This window comes from Palaemon carinicauda, chromosome 41, assembly GCF_036898095.1.
Source record: "Palaemon carinicauda isolate YSFRI2023 chromosome 41, ASM3689809v2, whole genome shotgun sequence".
NCBI lineage: Eukaryota > Metazoa > Arthropoda > Malacostraca > Decapoda > Palaemonidae > Palaemon > Palaemon carinicauda.
The window spans coordinates 26,214,798-26,238,565 of record NC_090765.1 but is presented as its reverse complement, the minus strand read 5'-3'; the positions used below and the strand labels follow the sequence as shown (position 1 = coordinate 26,238,565).

Sequence of the window (23,768 nt, the reverse complement as noted above, 5' to 3'; positions counted from 1 at the left end):
CAAGAAACTAACACAAAATATAATCTAAATAAAATAATAACCATAAACTTAAATCAAGTAAACCGTTTTAAAGTTTTCCATATATAAATACTGAGTTTCAGTTCAGCACAGGGATTCGGACACAAGAAAAGTTACACAGATATGGAAAAATCCAAAAACATATATTTTGAATATTTATGGTCACTGTTAGGGTCTTCTTCTTCTTCTTTGCCTTCACATTTTCACATTTTTATATGTACTGTACATCTTGTTCTCTTAGACCGTTTTCCTTCATGCCATTCCATAATTTATCTTTATACTTGAACTTCTGCCCTCCCTACTTCCATGTTTATAACCTTTTTGGTAAGTCTCATAACAGAACCCAGATATTTGAAAGGCCTAACACTTTATGTAGGCTATTCTTGGCCTAATATCCCTGATCCCATATAATGCCTTTGCTCCGCCAATCTATAGTCTCTACAGTACTCTCAAGTTATCTCCATCTGTCTAGCTTGAGTTGGATACCTTCGCTTGTTAATCAGTCAGTACAATGGCGTCAGCAAGCACTAGACTCCAAGGCACCTCATTTCTAACTTCCGATGTTATAACATCCATCACAATATCAAACATGTAAAGACTAAGGGCTGAACCCTGGTGGAGACCAACTGTCAACTTAAACTTCTCTGTAGTTCCACAGTGCCTCTTACTTGTGTGGTTGCCTCTACATATGTAATGATTAGAATAGTTAATATTACATGTTTAAAACAAATGACGTAATATGTCATGTTGGTTGGAAGAGCTAACCCTGGGATTGCTGTAGTCATTCAAATCGTAAACCGGACATACAATGCAAGTCTCAGCAAATTGACATTCTTCTTAAACGTCAACACATTGTCTCATCGTGTGAAAGTTTGTGACGTCACCGGATGCAGGTGTCTTCCGATTTCGTCACGTGGCTAAAGTAAACCAAGCATACGATATCTGTGATATCGATAATTTAGGAGTTCATATCTAAACTTCACCAGAATTGGTCATCTGGACCAACACAGCTTCCTCCAGTGATGGAGATGTTTAACTCTGTTGTTTTTATATAATAAAGACTTAAAAACTATTAAGATGTATTCATGTACCATTTAAATACATCTGAAAAACAACTCATACTCAATGTGTGCTTATAACAGTAGCACGCCAATACATACATATCTTTCATTATTCTGGCATACTTTTCAGAAACCATTTTCTCTCTCAAGCACCTCTACACTTCCTCCTTAGGTACCATATCATGCGCTTTTTACAAATAAATAAACACTAGATGTAGTCCTTTCCGTTTCTCTCTACATTTCTCTACTGTCTGCCTACGTGCAAATGTTGCATCAACTGTGTTTATTTTGGCATAAAAGAGAAAGGCAGGAAAGGCATCAGACTGTAAAAAAAAAAAAAAAAAAAAATGCCGAAACCATGAATAGCCATAGCTACTATTTGAGTACCTATATGAAACAGGTACTCAAGTTACTGCAGTATGATATATAAAAATTCATATTGATAATGAGAATTACATTAATGAAAAATTTGTATTAAGAATATATGACAGACTAAAAAATTTGCATGGTGTTCCTCATCAACCGAAAAATTTAAATTTTAGGATACTAATTTTCATTCTTTTGTGTAAAGTGTAAATACTGATGAGGAAAACGGTACAGGTGTTTGAAAATTTTTGTAATATATTTTCAATACATATTTGATTTTAAAAATCTAGCTATTACTGCAGATTTTTTTTTTTATAAACCGATTTATTCATGGTATTGTGGATCTATTTTAGCATTGTTATTAGCGAAATTGCAACCCTAGTTGGAAAAGCAGAATGCAAGAAACCCAAGAGCCTCCATGGGGAAAATAGCCCACCGCAGAAAAGAAAAGAAATTTTCAGGACAGACCATATAAGAGGAGCCAAAATATCACGTATCACAATAGATAAGTAACAGAAATAAACTATGAAAGTAAGCTTAGGGTCTGACAAAATTTACCTTACAAAAAAAAAAAAAAAAAAAAAAAAAAAAAAAAAAAAAAAACGTCATTGACAAGCTTTTTAGTTCTACCGAGGCAAATGTTTGATTTGGAAGATCGTTTCATAATTTGTTCACAGGTAAAATATAATGTAGTATTAAGCCTTGATAAAAAAGGAGAAAAATCTAAGACTTGGAATTAACTGTATACCTGAAACTTTGAGAAGCATAGTTAGTCTGGGGATGACGTGAAGGCAAAAGATTGCCAACAAAAACCATGTAACGGCTGCTGGACTGAAATCGGAATTGGAATATGTAATAAAAAAAAATACTAAGTAAAAGCGAAAGAAGTAGAAATGTATTCGAAACCAAAGCTTACAAAGGATATAGATCATAAGATATCAAAGGAATGGTTGAAATTGTGTAGAAATTAAAATTAAGTATATTTACAAATTTAAGATTCACTGATAGTAAGGTCAGGAAGGATCTGTAGAACCATTTAGCTCGAGAGAGGCAATAATTTCAGTGAAAGCTAGACGAATCATGCCACAACCTAAATGTAATCTTAAAGAAACTAGTGAAGATGATATACTGTAGCTCCGTGTTATGTAGGACAGAAGAGGATTGATTGATTGACTGAGAGTTTTCTGGCATCCTGACATCTAAGGTTATTGACGCCGGTACAATTCTTAATAAACAAAGAATAAAAGGAAATTAAATTTCAAACAATAAAAGCAAAGATGTCTTTTAAAAAGTTAAGTAGCTTTCATAAGACCCGCTTCTTAAATAAATCTGAAAAAAAAAAAATACCCCAAGCATGTTATGACACATCATATCCAAGAATCTTGGCAAGGATGAACCTGCCTTCCTTACCTGGAGCCTCAGACAGATATCTATTTCTTTATGTGCTATGAGTGGGACATTCGGTCAAAAAATACCTTACTGTTAAGGGTACCAAACAGTCGTCGCAATATGGCTGGTGTTAGCCAGTTAGCAGAAGGGGAAAGAAAACAGTAGGGCCTACCTATTATACTAGAAAACTTTTAGAAGTTAACATAGAAACTTTAGAATTAAACATTTAAAATGTCAAAAAAAAAAAAAAATAGACAATGTACACAATGGGAATAAGTGGTAATAGACCAATATATCGTATAAAATGAAGCCCTGTAAAGGTTAATATCAGCTTTATATGATGACCTGCTCCAATAGTGTTCCCACGGACTTCTTGAGATCAAGAACCAGGAACCTTGGGATCAAGAACCAGGGGATCTAAACAGCAGAAAAGATAAGCTATTGGTCTTTACCAGAAAAAAAAATCACTCAAGCCAGACCACCTTTTAACAAGTTTCAAGAATATTCATGGAATGAAAAAGCCTGGATAGGAAATATTCAAGTTTACTAAATCAGATTGTCTAAAGCTTTATAAATCTCTCTCTCTCTCTCTCTCTCTCTCTCTCTCTCTCTCTCTCTCTCTCTCTCTCTCTCTCTCTCTCACTATATATATATATATATATATATATATATATATATATATATATATATATATATATATATATATATATATATATATAAGAGTTGCACTATCATAAAGAAAAAAGTGCCTATGAAACATTATTAATCTTATGTACTGCACATCAGATGTGACTCCACCACTAAAGTACCATACTGATGTCTGCTTCGCTGATGATATAATCCAAATAGTTATACACCCAGAAAAAAACCTACTCGAAGAAAGGACCCAACCTTGAAAAGACAACTAGCTCAAAACTTAATGGTCCAAATTGAAAGAATAAATCAATTTAAAAAGAATTGCAATATAACAGATAAATCTGAATTCCAAATACTATCATTGTCTGCACAACACCTGCACAAATAATGTTGCATCAACAATCAGTGAATTTCATCAAAACTGTAAGGATATAGTTAGTAGGTTGGCCAGGGCACCAGCCACCCGTTGAGATACTAACTACCACTACAGAGTTATGGCATCTTTTGACTGGCCAGACAGTACTATATTAGATCCTTCTCTCTGGTTACGGTTCATTTTCCATTTGCTTACACATACACCGAATAGTCTGGCCTATTCTTTACATATTCTCCTCTGTCCTCATACACCTGACAACACTGAGATTACCAAACAATTCTTCTTCACCCAAGGGGTTACTGTACTGTAATTGTTCAGTGGCCACTTTCCACTTGCTAAGGGTAGAAGAAACTCTAGCGATGGTAAGCAGCTCTTCTAGGAGAAGGACACTCCAAAATCAAACCATTGTTCTCTAGTCTTGGGTAATGCCATAGCCTCTGTCCCATGGTCTTCCACTGTCTGGGGTTAGAGTTCTCTTGCTTGAGGGTACATTCGGGCATACTATTCTATCTAATTTCTCTTCCTCTTGCTTTGTTAAAGTTTATATAGTTTATAAAGGAGGTATTTATCTTAATGATGTTACTCTTCTTAAAATGTTTTATTTTTCACTTTTTCCTTTTATCACTGGGCTATTTTCCCTGTTGGAGCCCCTGGGCTTATAGCATCCTGCTTTTCCAACTAGGGTTGTAGCTTGGCAAGTAATAATGATAATAATGATAATAATTAGGTAAGCAATTCGGGCAAAGGGGCATATCCATTCACAAGAGAAAGGCTATGGATAGCAAGAAAGCAAAATAAAAAGCTAAAAAAAATAGTATTATTAAACCAAAATCCATTTCTACAAAAGCATAATAAGAGCAATAATGGAATAATCACCAAACTACCCAAGCGACATAGGTAACAGATGTAGGCAGTACGTTGGCCAGGGCCCCAGCCACCTGTTGAGATACTACCGCTAGAGTTATTGGCTCCTTTGACTGGCCAGACAGTATTACATTGGAGCCTTCTCTCTGGTTACGGCTCATTTTTATTTTACCCATACATAACCTAATAGTCTGGCCTATTCTTTCCACATTCTCCCCTGTCCTCATACATCTGAAAACACTGAGATTACAAAACAATCCTTCTTTGTTCAAGGGGATAACTACTGCACTGTAGTTGTTCAGTGGCTACTTTCTTCTTCTTAAGGGTAGAAGAGACTCTTTAGCTATGGCAAGCAGCTCTCCTAGGAGACGGACACTCTAAAATCAAACCTTTGTTCTCTCGTTTTGGGTAGTGCCATAGCCTCTGAACCATGGTCTTTCACTGTCTTTGATTAGAGTTCTCTTGGTTGAGGGTACATTCAGGCACACTATTCCATCCTGTTTCCTCTCCTTCTTGTTATTTTGAAGTTTTTATAGTTTATATATGAAAAATTTATTTTAATGTTATTGTTCTTAAACTTTTCTTTTAGTTTGATTCCTTATTTCCTTTCCTCACTGAGCTATTTTCCACGTAGGGGCCCTTGGGATTATAGCTTCCTGCTTTTCCATCTAGGGCTCTAGCTTGCAAATAACAACAACAACAACAACAACAACAATGACAACAACAATGACAACAACAATGACAACAACAACAACAACAATAATAATGATAATAATAATAATAATAATAATAATAATAATAATAATAATAATAATAATAATAATAATAATAATAATAATGAGAGTATATTTACATGTTTATCACAGTGAACCTCAACTATCAAACTAATGAGAATTGTTTCTGTAGAAAATGTAATTAGAAGATTTTGCTATGTAAATGTAACGTAAAATAATAATTAAAAAACTTAATACAAACAAAAAAATGTACTTTTATAGAAATAAAAATGAGGATAACTACGTTTTACACAACATACTTAACTAACTTTAGTTACTTAAGTGCCCCCATCCTTCTTTTATGCACCTCACATAGCAAGTACAAAAACACTTGTTCGTTCTCCAATTTCATGACTATTTTTATTTTCTACCAGTAAATAAGAACAACCCACATCAAATCGTCCTGATCCACGCCAGCTTGATTTTTTTTTTTTTTTTTTTTTTTTTTTTTTTTTTTTTTTTTTTTTTTTTTTTTTTTTTTTTTTTACAACGATCTCATTCTCTCCTCATATTCCAACAACCTTTCATTCTTCACATTCAGCTAAGAACAAATAATGGAGTCTATATATTCACTGATATGATGAGTATTACATCAATTTATCTTTGTACTAGCGCAAAGGTACTCTAATCTAAAGCATAATTTCAAAAACATCTAAAATAACCTTGATTTTTCAGAGTGACGTAAACAGACCAGAGTAAAAAAAAAAAAAAAATATGATTAATATGAATACTGTAATTGAGGAGAAGTAATTGGTAGGTTTAGACTTAGAAACACACACACACATAATTATATATATATTATATATATATTATATATATATATATATATATATATATATATATATATATATATATATATATATGTATATATATATAAATGATTATATATATATAAAATTTTATATATATATATATTGTATATATATATATATATATATATATATATATGATTACATATATATAAAATTTTATATATATATATATATATATATATATATATATATATATATATATATATATATATGATTATATATATAAAATTATATATATATATATATATATATATATATATATATATATATATATATATATATATATATATATATATATATATATTCCTTATATAATAAAGAACAAGAGATATTAGTTCCTCAAACTTCCAACAGGGCTCCAAAAAGCCACAGAAGAGTTGGAAAACCCAGGAGTACATGGCTGAGGACTAAAAAGCGTGAAGTAGGAGATGATGAATGGAGAAGTATTGATTTGAAAGCTCAAGATGGAGACGGCTGACGAAATCTAACCAAGGTCTTTTGCGTTAATATATATATATATATATATATATATATATATATATATATATATATATATATATATATATATATATATATATATATATATATTTATATATATATATAGATAGATAGATAGATAGATAGATAGATTTACATTTCGTTCCGTACACATGCAGCACTATTGCCATACTATGTATGCCCGTCCTTCGGTAAGGTTGGGAGAAGAAGTAGTCATACCCATGTGAGAGGGGGTACTGTGAGACTATATGGGAGGTGGTGGGAAAGGTTGAATCTATTAAGTATTTATTCGTCATTTTTTATGAGTTTCGTACACTAGTGTATACATATCTATCTATCTATCTATCTATCTATCTATCTATCTATCTATCGAGAGAGAGAGAGAGAGAGAGAGAGAGAGAGAGAGAGAGAGAGAGAGAGAGAGAGAGAGAGAGAGAGAGAGAGAGAGAGAGAGGAGCGCTTTAAGTACTGGACATTATTTTTTTTCAAATCTGCTCTTGATATTGTTCGTGTGTATCGAATTTGCCTTGCTAGTATATTTAGCCAATTAGACATATTTTGCATATACCAATTACATTACACCTGGCTTGAAACAGTAATTTTCATGCGTTCAGCATCAAGCTGGTTCATCATAACTTCAGAAATGGAGTTAACAAAACCTCTATGCTTAAAAAATATCTCACGTAAGACAAGACAAATGAGAAATGAAAATCTATTGCGGAAGAAGAGCACTGATTGGGTGAAGCCAGGCATGATAGTTTATGGTGTTTTTTCCGGCCGCCCCATGTCAGCTGCGAAATATCAGGTGATGTTTTCCTCTGCACACGTATGCAACAGACTGGACTGAGTTCCGCAAACTTAACTCTTTCGAACAGTTTCACTTGTTACGTTGTTCGATTAACATGACCAAGTGTACGATGTTGAAAATGGGCCATTCCTCGGGAGAGCTGTTTTAATTTTTATTCAAACCAGGCGAGAGTCTAGGAAAAGGTAGCGTACGTTTTGTAATAATTTAGACCTTTCATATCGATGGCATTCACTTGCTAATTTCTTTAGTAATTTTGATACCTACGACCAAATCGAATGATAATACATATAATAAAAAAGATACGGTAAAAAAGAAATATAACATAGATTTTACCTTAAAAAAAAGAAAATAAAAAAAAAACTAGAAATGTTGAATTGAATGATTATAAGGATTTCAGATATTTACATTTCCCCTTTAATTTGAAACTTAATTTTAATCTATCCAATTTCTATTCGCATTGCAAAAAGGGTTGTTGATATTCATAGGTTAATTAAGACAAAATGTAATATTCAAAAGTCCTGTTCTGTCTTAACATTGAGATATCCTGAACAAAATACTAGCATAAGCTAGAGACTGAATTTCATAGTGCTTTAATTCTTTGGCAAATTGGAGAAAACAAACTAAATGTATATATATATATATATATGTGTGTGTGTGTGTGTGTGTGTATGTGTACATACATATATATATATATATATACATATACATATATATATATATATATATATATATATATATATATATATATATATATATATGTATATATATATATATATATATATATATATATATATATATATATATATATATATATATATATATGTGTGTGTGTGTGTGTGTGTGTGTGTGTGTGTGTGTGTGTGTGTGTGTGTGTGTGTGCAAAATACCCAAAGGGAAAATGAAAATAGTTTCCTGATACTTCTTCAGAGGACTGATCTATTGAACGAGGTTTCTTGACATTTTATAGGTACAGTAAACGTACGAACATACATACAGAGACTTAGAGAACAGTGACCATCTACCTGCGCTGTTATCAGGTGTTTCCTGAGCGGAGATTAAATCTCATTAGACATCTGCCCGAAAGGGTAATTTCTGATGACTGATGAATTTTGTTTAGGCTTTCAATACAAATTCCTCATATCAATAGGGGTAGCTTTGTCCATATATATAAATAAATCAGTCCTCCGAAGAAGTATCACGAAGTTAGTTAGGACTTGATCTTATATTTCCTATTTTAATTTTCCTTATGGTTCTTTTGCATCTGAGCATCACGTTACCCTGTGATTTTTACGCATATATATATATATATATATATATATATATATATATATATATATATATATATATATATATATATATATATATATACGTATGTATGTATATATATATATATATATATATATATATATATATATATATATATATATATACGTATGTATGTATATATATATATATATATATATATATATATATATATATATATATATATGCATGATTGTTTTAATTTTGGTGCCCCAAAAGTGAATACTGTTATATATATGTATATATATATATATATATATATATATATATATATATATATATATATATATATATATATATATATGCATGATTGTTTTAATTTTGGTGCCCCAAAAGTGAATACTGTTATATATATGTATATATATATATATATATATATATATATATATATATATATATATAATATGTGTGTATATATATATATATATATATATATATATATATATATATATATATATATATATATATATACATATATATACATACATATATATATATATATATATATATATATATGTATATATATATATATATATATATATATATATATATATATATATATATATATATATACATGATTGTTTTAATTTTGGTGCTCGAAAAGTGAATACTGATTTGATCTAGTGAATAAGGCTGACCTGTAACGCTCATGAGTGGCAGAGCCAAAGGGATAGGCACTGACCTATAGTCCATTTCTTTTAGCGATGCATATTTGCACCGACTCGCAGCGGTGCCCTTTTAGCTCGGAAAAGTTTCCTGATCGCTGATTGGTTGGACAAGATAATTCTAACCAATCGGCGATCAGGAAACTTTTCCGAGCTAATAGGGCACCGCCTCGAGTCGGTGCAAATATGCATCGCTAAAAGAAATGGACTATAGTACAATGTCCAGGAGACTGCCCATATAATCAGTACCTAAGCCCACTCTTCACATCAATGAGGACTAGGCACCAGTTACTGATGACTTCATCCCAGCTCACAAGGACAGAAAGATTGTGGATACTAAAAAAAAAAAAAAAAAAAAAAAAAAAAAAAAAAAAAATATATGTCTGACTGTGAGCATCAAAAAAGAATGTAGCATTTACAGTGCCAAGTGGAGTTTTCATATTGAGAGGATGTCGTTTGGAATGATAAATAATACTATTTCAGCCTCCATCAGAGTGATGAGAACGAAAAGATTGATTATTTGACATCCAAAATGGTACAATGAATATAATAAAGTTGAATTCCTGGGACACAAGGTCAGCTACAACAAAGTAGCCATGGATGAACCAAAATGAATGAGTATTCAGGATGTATTTGCCTACCATCGGAGACCAAGAATCAAGTGAAATCATTCCTCTAATTAATAAGATACTAAAGGAAGCTTGTGAATGGCTATTCTCATTTTACAGCTTCACTGGTCGACTTTGTTAAAAAAGGATGTGCTAACAAAGTGAAATGGAGGGAACATAAACACAGTTCATTTGATGAGCTGGAACGCACTTAAGAGAAATGCACCAAGGCAACAATTACTTATCCTTAATACATGAATTGAGTGGCCTTTGTTACAGAACTAGTTACATTTGCAATTATATATTGCCTCTAGACAACCACATGTACACTTCAACACTTGTATTAGAAAGCTTAAATATTTTCATAGCTGCTTTTACAAATTCTTTTAAGATACATCATCATGTTGACGATCCTTCATACAGTATATCATTCGAAATTCATGGAGACCATAGTTCTATTACATATTCTACTCAGAACTTTATAGACACTCGCCTTCTCCATCCCACCAGCGATTCACCATTCCTCATCCTTTCAATATTTCTCCTCTTGCTCATTCTCTTAATATAACTAAAGAGCTCATTAAACTCTAAACACCTCTTAAGCAGTAGTACCATATCAATCGAATATACTTTTAAGTATAATTTTTCTTTGATAAGCCCAAACACGAAATCCCGAAGAAGACCCCTCACAGACTATTCTAGTGAGTGATACACAATTAGTTCAACATTTAATGGCATATCTTTATTCGCATATTATCGCACTCCTTTTCTTTTAGGCAAGGCCAATAGAATTTTACAGTTCAACCCACACGCAGCTTTCACTATGACAAGTGTTCTCTCTCTCTCTCTCTCTCTCTCTCTCTCTCTCTCTCTCTCTCTCTCTCTCTCTCTCTCCTGTCTCTCTCTGATTGCTTATCCATAATCTCATCTAATTATACTGTTATCATTATTATTATTATTATTATTATTATTATTATTATTATTATTATTATTATTATTATTATTATTATAATACTTTTGATATTAATAATATAAAATAATGATAATACTAATAATAACAACAGCCACCACCACCAACAACAACAATAATAATAATATCAGGAGTATTACAATAATAATAATAATAATAATAATAATATTGCTATGATTATTATTATTCGTTTACTCTTGATATTTTATTACTATTATTATACTCCTTATATTATTATTATATTATTATTATTATAATTATTATTATTATTATTATTATTATTATTATTATTATTATTATTATTATTATTAATTGTTACCGTTATCATATATGATGGAGGTGATTTATATTTATACAATGGTGACCTTTCAATAATCATATCTGGAAATTTAAGAAAAAATATGCCAAGGTGCAAAATTGACCAGACAACAAAAATTAAAAATTTGTGATCTAATTTATTTCATAATGTTGCCGTGAGACAGACTGGGTCGGAGAGAGATGGATGTCCGACCTTCTGGGCCGCTCATTACAGACTGACCAGAGGTTCAGCCTAGGGCCTAGGGCCTTCTTCTTCTTCTTCTTGGGGTATTAAAGCCAACACTTGTTGTTGGCACGGGCTTTTCCCTTGGTTGGCCCGTAGGTGATCTAACCTAGGGCCTAGGCCTAGGACCTCTTTTGAACCTATTGACGCCAGGGATGCGCTTACGACAAAAATTTCAAGCGGCCCTGGGTTGACCTGTTTAAATTCTATTGGCCTTGCTTTTAGGTACGTGATGGCTGAGCTTGACGAAATAATTGCGCGACCTGCTGACCAAGGTAAAGTCGAAGAAGTAGACTTCAGTGACTCCACGGTCGAGACGTCGAATCAGGAGGTGATAAAGATACCGAGTAACGCTATAACACTCGACAGGAAATCAAATGTGAGGAGATCTCTGGGATTCATCCTGGCTTTCTTATATTTAGAGGTACGTGGGCCTATAGTTTGATCTTAAATTGCAACACTCTCATAAGCATATAAGATCATTCCAGATTTTTCGAAATTTTCAAGATAATCTATTCAATATTTCACTTGTTTCGAGATACAATTAAGAAATATAAAAATTTATATATTCATGTTTTTACGAAGCATCTGATCTCACGCAACTGTTTTCTTCATAAGTTCAATGTTATCTTATAAATATGTTTGATAAATAAGATATTGTTATGTCCTAGGAAACATGTAATCATTTTGCTTATCAGTGGCCAAAGCTGAAAAGCTGCGGCGAAGAAATCCATTCCTTGCCTTCATAAAATCCAAGTAATGGGATGGATTAAAAAACCACAACTTAGAATTAACCTCATAAATAGATAGACAACGTTAAAAAGTTAAGATGAAGTAGATAAAAATGAAAATAAAAATACCAATATTCTTTAAAAGAATGGAAAATCAATCATCATTTTCTCTTGAATCTCTCCCTGTTACAAATTAGAATGCCAGTGCGTTAGAATAGTCCCAACAGTGAACTATCGATTACTAAACGTATATTTACCAAGTGTACTACTATCTGAACAATCATTATTTCAACAAATCACACTTGTGGATCACCTAACTTCATAGGCGAAGCTATCTTCGTCATCTATCATTAATTCTCCCCCCCCCCTCTTTTCTTTATCAAACAAAACTTTTCTTACCTTTCTCTCCAGTCACCATATGCTACGTTTGACTTACATTAATCCATCCATATACCAAAGGCACTTCCCCCAACTTTGGGGGATAGCCGACAACAACAAGAAACAAAACAAAAAAGGGGACCTCTACTCTCTACGTTACTCCAGCCTAACCAGGGACTCAGCCGAGTTCAGCTGGTACTGCTAGGGTGCCACAGCCCAACCTCCCACATTTCCACCACAGATGAAGCTTCATACTGCTGAGTCCCCTACTGCTGCTACCTCCGCGGTCATCTAAGGCACTTACATTAATACTTCATCGTAAAGTAATTATACAAAATAAAATGCAATTGACGTAATAGATTACTTGAAATCGTAATTAGATGTTTTATTACGCCTTCTAAAGTGAACCTACGCTACTAGTAAATATTTGCTAAGCACCGAATGCCAAAGTCAGAGAGAAACAGCATGAAGACAAATGTTCAAGGCAAACAAATTCAATAAAAAAATTTTATTAATCATATGAAATCCTTATACAATGGGTGCATGAAGAGCATTAATCCATTATTGATTGCCCCTCCTTAATGTTTGTGATTAATGAACTTAATAATATACAAAAGGGTGAAATCTAAATATGGGTAATTTTATATCTACTCTGCTTAGTATATTGGTTAATTATCCATCATAACAACATTGTCTCATCTTTACTTAAATTAAGAAAAAGATATTTTGAAATATCTTTCACTTAACGCTCGTGGCCACTTATGTTTCTTCAAAGATGTGAGAGCATTTTTCAGTATTCAAGACTGGTAATTTCCAAGTAACAAGTAATATTTGGAAAATGACATTATACAATATAAGATAAAGCCGAGGATTATTTAAGCAACTTTCGTGGCCCAACTGAAGTAAATTTGTCTCTTGCATATGTGTAGACTAAGCAGCTGTATGTGATTTCAATTGTCTCAAGCTGGTTAAGAGTAATAAATGAAATCAAGAACATAATACTTTTTTTTTTTTAATTGTACATTCAAATTATTCATCTTCTCGTCCATTGCTTCTCTGGCATCCCATCACATGTTCAATTAGTTACGATGCGTAACAAAGAATAAATAAATTGGCATATCTGACGTCACGCGATTTAAATAATTTTCATGGATAAACCGCAAAAAAAAAAAAAAAAAAAAAAAAGTGATCCTGGCAAAGCCTACCTAAAGAAATGTGTTTATGAAGGTCTTCTTGTGCGTTGGATGTTTAAATTACTAACCGATTACGAGGTAATTGAGTAAAAATTATATGTTTCAGCACAAGTTTTTGATGACTCACAATATTTTGAGAAGCAAAATAAATCGACAGAGAAGGCACTGCCGATATGACAGAAGAAAAAATAGACGAATTCATTACAGGACCTGAAATCAGTGTTATTAAGTGCATGATTGAAGTAATTGATTAAATGAAGATAAAGCTATGATGAATACGACCAGAACAAGCAGTATGGGACACTAGATAGATGGTCAATTTCAGTATTGAGATTAATTCATTTAACAAAAGGATGAAATACCATCCTTGGTGGAATAGGCCTAGGCTACACTGTGAATCACCAGTTCCAGCATTAAAGTATTATAACCTCTATGGCATTTTGACGAATCAAAATAAGAGAAAAAACAATTTCAAATTTCAAAGGTTTTCAAGAAAATATTGAAAATTCTATATAGGGAAATCTATCATTTGATGTTCCAATCTAATCTTGTAGCCTAGAAAAAAAAATAATAACGCTTAATAACTTGGGATGTTCTTGAGACAATTTATGCACATTGGGTTACACTAGGTTAAGGAAGCTAAGTTGCTAAATTTGTTTGTACAGTACTATGAACTTTTTCGTTTTCACTATCATTTGTTGTACACATGACCTAATGTTTCTAAATTATTCTCATTTATATATATATATATATATATATATATATATATATATATATATATATATATATATACATATATACATATATATATATATATATATATATATATATATATATATATATATATATATATATATATATATATATATATATACACACACACACACACACACATATATATATATATATATATATATATATATATATATATATATATATATATATATATATATATATATATATATATATATATATATATATATATATATAATACCATTCCTATTGACTATTCCCCGGTTTTTGGCGGTGCCCAGTGCAAAAACCTTGTGTTCATTTGTGGTCCCACTAGCTGACATCGTAAAAGATAAATGACCAACTTGAAGAGATTTATGCTGAAATTACATCTATTTTTTCATAAAGGCAATATGATATTTAAAAATTGCATATCAATAATAAAGAGTTAGTTTTTTACTTGCTTTGATGTTATTAATATTCAAGGATGTAGCATCCTTGGCTAAGTTAGGGAAGGTTGCATTGTTATATTTGAATGTTTTCATTCAAATAATGTCCCCGTTGACATTTTTATGGTTAAACATAAGCTATACATTATACCACGTGTCTTTCTCCTGCTATTCACAGTAAGTTTCCTTTTTTTTTTATCAATTACCGTATTTCCCGTGTCATAAGACGCACCTTTTTTCCGGAAAAATTCCCTCTCACCCCCAAAGGACGCACCGGTACGTTCTTGCAAAACACTGTTAATTACATGTTTTTGCATATTTTTGATAATTTTATGAGAAACTAAAGGCATTTTCCAAAAGAATGAGACCAACCTGACCTCTCTAGGACAAAAATTAAGCCTGTTAGAGCAATTTAAAAAAATATAAAAATACAAAGCAAAATTTGCTCGAAATTTAACCTTATGGTGGGGGTAAAAGGGTTAACACCAAGAAAATGTGATATAGGGGAGTTTGACAACCCTCAACCGCCCAACTAATGACATACAAGCACTCACACTCACCAGACATAAAAAAATAAAACCTACAGTTATGACTCATATGTAATAAATAAATTTATTTTGTATTGTACTTCGTTTGATGAAGTACATATCAAGTTATTTTTGATGACTCGCCAACTCCCTCCTATTAGCAAACATGCAGACAACGATAGACATAGTTGTTTATGCAGTATTAATGTATTTTCTCATATTTTGTGATAAAGTTATATTTTGGAAATGACTTTGTTGCCCGTGTTCAGAAATAATACTGTACAAACAGAGACAGTTGTTGAATACGGCCTTAGAAAAACACCACTGCTAGTTGAGTGTAGTGTTACCAAGTTAACAAAAAAGTAAATAGCCTTAGAGTAACACACACAGTACCAAAAGTATTTCATCTAGACGAATTTCTAGACTTTTTTTTTATCAATGATGAATTTTGGGTGAAAATTTGTAGGTTATATGAGGAATTTGGGAAATACAGTATTACCGGAATTTTACTTCTCTATCAAAATTTGATTGAGAAAAGTTGGCAACACTGTTTTCATGTAAGTAACACTTGAAGCACCAAACTATAATTATCTGGTCTTGTACACCAAGGGAACTCTGTTCTGTACTAGACATCCACTGTCGTTTTATCATGTTCATTCAGGAGCATTCAACATTTTACAATGCATATTGCTTTCTTACTGTTAGATCATCACTCGAAACACTCACAGAATAAGAAAATCTTCAGTTTCATCTTGAAAGCCTTGAATCATATCTTCAATTATTATTCCGATGTCTTGTGGGAGCCTATTGTATAGTTTCGGGGCCGCAATATTTAAAGGCTCTAGAGCCTACAGTAAACATGTACAGCATACAGCAAAACTGGTGATACCTGAATACAGTGATTTTCGTTCAAAAGTCACTATTGCACCTCTCACATTCTTCACATTTCTAATGAGAATAGGTTCCCGGGACGAAGCATTTTGAAACTTCGCTCAATAAAAGATACAGTTCATTATGCAGGATTTTAAAGAATTTATGCCATATTTTTATATCAAAATATCAGCTAGATCATTATGGAAAAATTATTCCAATGATCTTTAATTATGATAAAAAAATACTCAATGAATCTGAATTTTTAGCCACCATAGTTATGTATATAACATAAAGAACGTATCGGAGATGTAGCTGTGGGCTTGTGGCCGTCAAGATGTCAACTGGCTGCTGGCAGAGTGGCAGTCTCACGGTGGCACTCTCACAAGCAACAGTTTATCACAAGTTTCTTTACAGAATATTCATCAAGGTACTTTTTTTTTTTTTATAAAAGTAATATTTCTCAGATGATAACCAGTAGTTTTTACTACATTATTTATGTGGACATTAAGAGCCAAGTTGCCATCAAGAAATACGCTTGGATCACGAAATTTACTAGATATCGGCACTGAGCCAGTATTTATATTTATTTGAATATCACCCAAGCTTCTTACGCTGTTCCTCTTTACCACTACCATATACTCACTTCTCTTCTCATTTAATTTTAGTTGTTAATTGTCAGTCATTCTCTAACACTATCAAGGATTTGGTTTAGAGTTTCAGTAGTGTCGTCTATATCATTCATTGAGATGTGAAATTATGTGTCATCCGTAAATAGTTTGAAATTCACACCATGCCTTTGTAGTATTTTCGATAGAACAATAGTATAGATGAAGAATAAAATTGAACCAAGTACACTCCCCTGATGTACCCCTCTGTTTCAAGGTTAATATGATGAATTTGAGTTTCCAATTTGCGCACAATAATTTCTGCCAACCAAGTAGTCTTTTAGGCATTCGAAAGCTTGATCTTCAACGCCGATGGAGCGTAGATCAGTTAGTAGCAGTTCATGCACAACTGTATCAAAAGCAGCACAGTGCTGCTTTTGATACAGTTGTGCATGAACTGCTACTAACTGCAGTGCAGTGCAGCACTAAGATAGAGTAATATAAAAACCACATTTATTTTTATCCATCATTTCCAGCATATCATTTACAACAGAACAGATGGATGTCTCCGTAGTATATATGGTGTCTGTAAGCAGACTGGTTGTCTGGCAAAGCTTCTATTACTTCTAAGTGACTGACTAGTTGTTCAAGAATGACGTATTCTAGCACTTTTGATACAAAAGATAAATTCGAAATTGGTCAATATAAACTTAATTCCTAGTAACCCAGAACACTTTTCAGGACTGGTGTGACTATAACCATTTTCCCAGATTTGGGAAACTTGAATTCATCAATGCATTTGCTATTCTCATAATTATTTCTGCCAGACTAGAAAAGTTTCTTCCTCCAATAACTTCAGATATTGGCATAGGATCAATTCTGCAATTTATCTTTGCTCTCTTGATAATCCTGGTGATATTGTTTTGTGTTATGTTGTTCAATGTCATTAATTTTATCTGTGTATTTGGTGTATCATTAATCTGATGTAGAATATTTGCAAATGACCTGGCTATATTTTAATTTTTTTAAAGAATACTAGAAAATTATTTGCTAGTTCCTGGTTACTGTACCCATCAGGTAGCATTATTTCGTTTACATTTCGCATTATACCATTTAGGGGACAATATAACTTATTTATATCTGTTGCTGCTTCGCGGATTTTTTTCTTGTAGTATTTGTTTTTTTCCTTCTTAGTAGGTCGTTGTATTGACAAATAGCAGTTTTGTATTCTACCCAAGTACTTTCAGTTTTAACCGATTCCACTTCCTTTCTTTACGTCCTTTTTCTCTTTTTCACTAAAGTCTCTCCATCAAACCAAGGAGATTGATCGCTAACAGTTATAGTCTTTTCCATCAGTGGACACATTGTATCATATTCCCTTTTACTCACTCTATTATAAGTGGTTGTAAGAGAGAGCAAATGGATATATTTTCGCATTTACGGTAAAGTTTGAAAATATTAGATTATGGGCAACACGGCATTGGATCAATTCTTCAGAGTTAATTTCTTGGTTAGTCCTACTTGTTCAATAACACAAGAGTCACCGTACTAAAAACATAGTCCATCGTCTAATATCTAATGATTTAATGTCGCATTTAACAGTAATAACAATTTCATTAAGGTTTGTTCGAAACGAAATGTGAAAACAGTCAATATAAGTAGCATTTTATCTGCTATGGCTGTCAGATACGCGTCACTTTAGCAATCTACCTACAAACGGGCAAAATATATGTAATTTAATTTTATTGTATAAGTAATAAGCACATACATTTAATAATCGTATAACTTTTTTTTAAAGACTAACAAGCAAGTCAGCAACTTCGCCCTTGCACGAAGTAATGACGGAATCTACCCTATTCCATCATCGCTTCTGCTTGTCCTGGTGGAGGTTTTCAAACTTCTCGTCATCCTCATTTGGAGTAAGGTAAGAAAAATATCTCTTTTTAACATATGAACAGACGTGTGTGTATGGGATGTCTCACTTTATAAGCAGGTTCACACGCTGAAATTCGCACAGAAATTTGATAAAATCTCGTAAGCAAATAAGGGTGAATACGCCCCCACTTCACGTGTCTTTTCCCCTCCTGCTGCTTTGAACTTAAAGACTCCTTGTATACGAGTGGAGAAAAAGTATGGATGTATTATTATTATTATTATTATTATTATTATTATTATTATTATTATTATTATTATTATTACTATCCAAGCTACAACCCTAGTTGGAAAAGCAAGATGCTATAAGCCCAGGGGCTCCAACAGGGAAAAATAGCCCAGCGAGGAAAGGAAATAAGGAAATAAGGAAATAAATAAATGAAGAGAACAAATTGACAATAGATCATTCTAAAAAAATTAACAACGTCAAAACAGACATGTCATATATAGACTATTAACAACATCAAAAACAAATATGTCATAAATATACTATAAAAAGACTCATGTCCGCCTGGTCAACAAAAAAAAGCATTTGCTCCAACTTTGAACTTTTGAAGTTCTACTGATTCAACTACCCGATTAGGAAGATCATTCCACAACTTGGTAACAGCTGGAATAAAACTTCTAAAGTACTGCGTAGTATTGAGCCTCATGATGGAGAAGGCCTGGCTATTAGAATTAACTGCCTGCCTAGTATTACGAACAGGATAGACTTCTCTTTAGACTTTGAGTGTAGAGAGATTTAGAGCAATCTACAACTACTTACACGATGCTCTCGGCCTAGGGGACATAATTAAAACATGATTCATTTTTTTTTATTAAGATTGAAAAGAGCAAATGAGACAATGGCTAGGTTAAGTGTGTGTTCTTTTTTGCTCTATATCTCACTTAGTTTGCGTAATATTTTTCAAGATATGGATATTTTTTTCAAGGTATTACTCATCATCTACCTTTAATCTGTGTATGACCAAAGAACCAGGTAGATATTACGCAAACTAAGTGAGGCATAGAGCAAAAATGAACACATACCGCAGACAAATGCAATGTTTTGCTTCGTCGTCGGTCGGCCGGAGGAGATAATGCCTGAACCAACAAACAACAGCCAATTAGCGACGAGCTTTCAAACCGTGGTTCAGCTCTAATTTCCATCTGGGTTGAAACAGGTGGACAAAAAGGTTGAGTGACCTTTAAATCATTATGTTTACGCGAAATAGGTAGAGTTAACATGGAGATAGGTGTTTTTTCGTGTTTAAATGTAATTCTAAACTAGGCCTATAATGGTTCAATACTGTACGTTATTTTACTCCTTTCACAAATAATATAACTTTTACTTTATGTTGCACATCCAAATCATAAGAAAGACCCATAAAAGAAGCCCTGTCCTTCGTAGGTTATTGAATGTGCAAAGATATTGATAGGTAACAATGCATAAGTAATAAAATTGAGAAGAGCACACGTAACATGACAGTGTAGGTTTTGACTTAACTTATAACTTCCTGATTTTTAGATAATCTGGATGAATATTGAAATTTGATAATCTATTTATTGTATAGTTTACTGGCCGCACAAAAATATATTGCTCCCTATAAAACAGGACTTTAAAGCTGCGATATTTGTTTCTTGTTAGTATAACTATGTTGCTTTTTTTCCCCTGTGTTTTTTATAATGCTCAATCGTTTAGCTATACATAAGAAATATGCCATATATCATTATAGTAAGATTTGGCAGGGTATGCGCCAGTTGTGAGGATGAGTTTAAGGGTCTACTAAGGCCTTTTTACTCCCACAGATTGTTTTGCAACCGGGTGACCTAATGCTAGCTCAACATGAACCGCATACAACCATCACATCGAGAAAGTGCACTATAAAGCACTCTTCTCAGGTTTCTTTGTCTTATGTAGATATGACATGAAAGAAATTGTGAATATGCATGAATTTAATAAGTAACCTATATATAAAACGGTGGCAAATGAAGTTTAGTAGCTCCTTCAGATGGGGATACCTTGTAGTATATTTAGTCAATCACTTTCATCTGTTCGATTAGGATATAAGCATCATCATACTTGGATCTTGGAATTGTACAGAGAAATCAAACTATAAACTCACTGTATATCAGTTAGTTACTATGTCTTTTGTTGAGCAGGACTATAGAAAGAACACTGACAAACCTACTATGCATTTCTGACAAAATAGTGTATTTTCCTTTAATATCTCCCATACTAATTACTCGATCCGAATGGTACTTTGACACAGCACTCTATAGACCTCCCCCTAATTTTTGATACTTTAATGCATTGACAAATCTCGTCAATTAAAGCCCAAGCCCTCCCCTCACCTTCCCTCACTCTGTCTAGACCTTCCTCTTATCCCTCAAGTAACTAGTCTCTCCGGCAGCGCTTACTCTACCCTATCTGTAACCAGTTATATTTGTTAATAACTGATAGAATTTATGTTGGATTTTTTTTATAGTTACTATTAACATTTCATGATATTGTTGTACTTTGTGATGGTATATAAGGAGTTTATATCCTTTAACCTATTCATCCAACTTGATGACCCGGCCCTGAGGTCTTCTTTAAACGGTGTAGAAATAAAGAAACAGGTTACCGAAAAGGTAGAGTAAGTGACGCTAGAGGGACCAGGAAAGGGGGTTACAGAAGGGATAAAATGGAGGGTCTAGACAGAGGGAAGGAAGGAGAGGGGAGGGACGTAGGAGTGTAGGTATTCAAATTGCTTTCCCTACTCACCCGATTCACTTGACTTGGGCTTTATTATGACAAGAGGAAACACCTCGATTAACGAGATTTGCCATTGCAATAAAGTATAACAAATTAAGGGGAGGTCTATAGAATGTTGTGTCAAAGTATTATTCTGATCAAGTAATTAGTATGGGAGATAATAAAGAAAAATACACTAATTTTTGCCAGAACTGCATAATAGTGTGCTCATTAAGCTATACCTGCTATGAAGGGCCTGACTACGGCCATAGAGGCCGTAACAGAGTCCAGATTTTTTTTATCATTAGATTAAGGTGGCATTTGGCCCTATTACGGGATCAAACAAACAATCCTTGAACTATGTGAGTTTTATTTAATAACTAAATCCAAGGGGATATATGAGTAGGACATTAATTTGTAAATGGGATATTACGGTATATTTAGTGTCCGCGTTTAAGACTCTCAAAGAACTTTGGAAGGCAATTTGAGACAGGTATTAAAATCAGGTTTGAGGACTAATTGATCTGATTGAGCTATCAATCTCTTCGTAACCTTTGCTAAAGAGTTGTTTCAACTAATCTGAAATATTATCTGCTGCATTTCAGGTCACTGGTATTCAGATGGAAGGCTGGAGTCCGTCAATAAGGTTCAGTTTGCCTGCTGTCTGCTATTTCCTCACCAACTTTATGTATCTCGGTGCTCTTACCAAAATATCTCCTCCTATTTGGATGGTGTTAATTCAGACACGGACTTTGTACACGGCCGTCGCTTATAAGGTTTGTTTTGTAATAATTTCTAATGGATTCCTGCATTTTTATTATCTCAAATATTCTTAAAATACAAAGGAAACTATTACATTCTGAAAGTCAATCCTATTTCATTAGTTTAGTCTCTCTCTCTCTCTCTCTCTCTCTCTCTCTCTCTCTCTCTCTCTCTCTCTCTCTCTCTCTCTCTCTCTCTCTCTCCACAACCTGAGTGGTTCAACAGAGAAATAGCCAATGCAATAAGAAGCACACAGCAAACATAAATCAATGGGTACACAGCCTGCTATTTATAAAATTTCCGAGCACAAGAAATTAAGCCAAAACGTAAATAAACTAGTTAAAAATTCCAAGATCAATAAAGAGAAAAGAGCGGCTTCAGCTAGTAAAGAAAACCCAAAAGAAGTTTTTGTATATGTAAACAGTAGAAAACCTATCAAAAATAAACATTAACCCATTAAGAAACTCGGAGGGTAATTTTATAACGAATTATTTGGAAAAAAACCCAACTAATGAATGCACATTTGACATCTGTATTCACTAGGGAAGAATCAACGACCCTCCCTGAACCAGCTATCAAATATGAAGGGCCACAGCCATTAAACAAAATCACCTTTACAGTGGATGATTTCATAAAGAATATAAAAGGACTCAGTTGGTCTGAGGAACCAGGTCCAGATGATATTAATCCAAGAGAGATGATCGAACTAGAAGAAGAGATAACCCCACACTTTTACAAAATGTTCCGAAAGACAGCCAACGAAAGAAAGGTACCGCAAGGACTAGGCAATGCTCCTCCAATCTACAAAGAAGGGACCAAAAGAACATAGGAACTACAGACCAGTATGTCTAACTTCAGTGCCTTGTAAGATTTTTAATCAATTATATTGGATTTAATAGTAGAATATATAGAGAAAAAAATCTTCTGATAGACAGCCAACATGGCTTTAGACAAAAGAGATCATGTGTGACAAAACTTTTGGAATTTTTTCCACAATATGTTTAGAATTCATGACAAAAGCAGGGCAATGGACATCGTATACCTAGATTTTCAAAAGGCTTTTGACAAAGCTCCTCATAAAAATTAATGGTCAAAATTAGAGGACTATGCATCCTTGATGAGTCAGCCGAATGGATCGAAGATTGGCTAACAAACATATAACACAGTTGTAATCAATGGAGAA

The 23,768-nt window shown here is 32.9% G+C and overlaps 1 protein-coding gene across 2 annotated transcripts in view; it reads left to right on the top strand.

Moving 5' to 3' along the window:
- The first annotated feature begins 7,619 nt into the window (after positions 1 to 7,619).
- LOC137632228 (uncharacterized) overlaps positions 7,620 to 23,768 on the top strand; it is a 28,294-nt gene continuing 12,145 nt past the window's right edge. The window contains exons 1-4 of one of the 2 annotated variants that reach the window (XM_068364112.1): positions 7,620 to 7,783; positions 11,913 to 12,111; positions 18,974 to 19,099; positions 22,429 to 22,599. In XM_068364112.1, the coding sequence (XP_068220213.1) occupies positions 11,920 to 12,111; positions 18,974 to 19,099; positions 22,429 to 22,599 (489 nt within the window). In that variant the 5' untranslated portion in view covers positions 7,620 to 7,783; positions 11,913 to 11,919. Of the gene's footprint in view, positions 7,784 to 11,912; positions 12,112 to 16,898; positions 16,998 to 18,973; positions 19,100 to 22,428; positions 22,600 to 23,768 lie in introns of those variants that run through there. The other variant, XM_068364113.1, reaches the window with a different exon arrangement.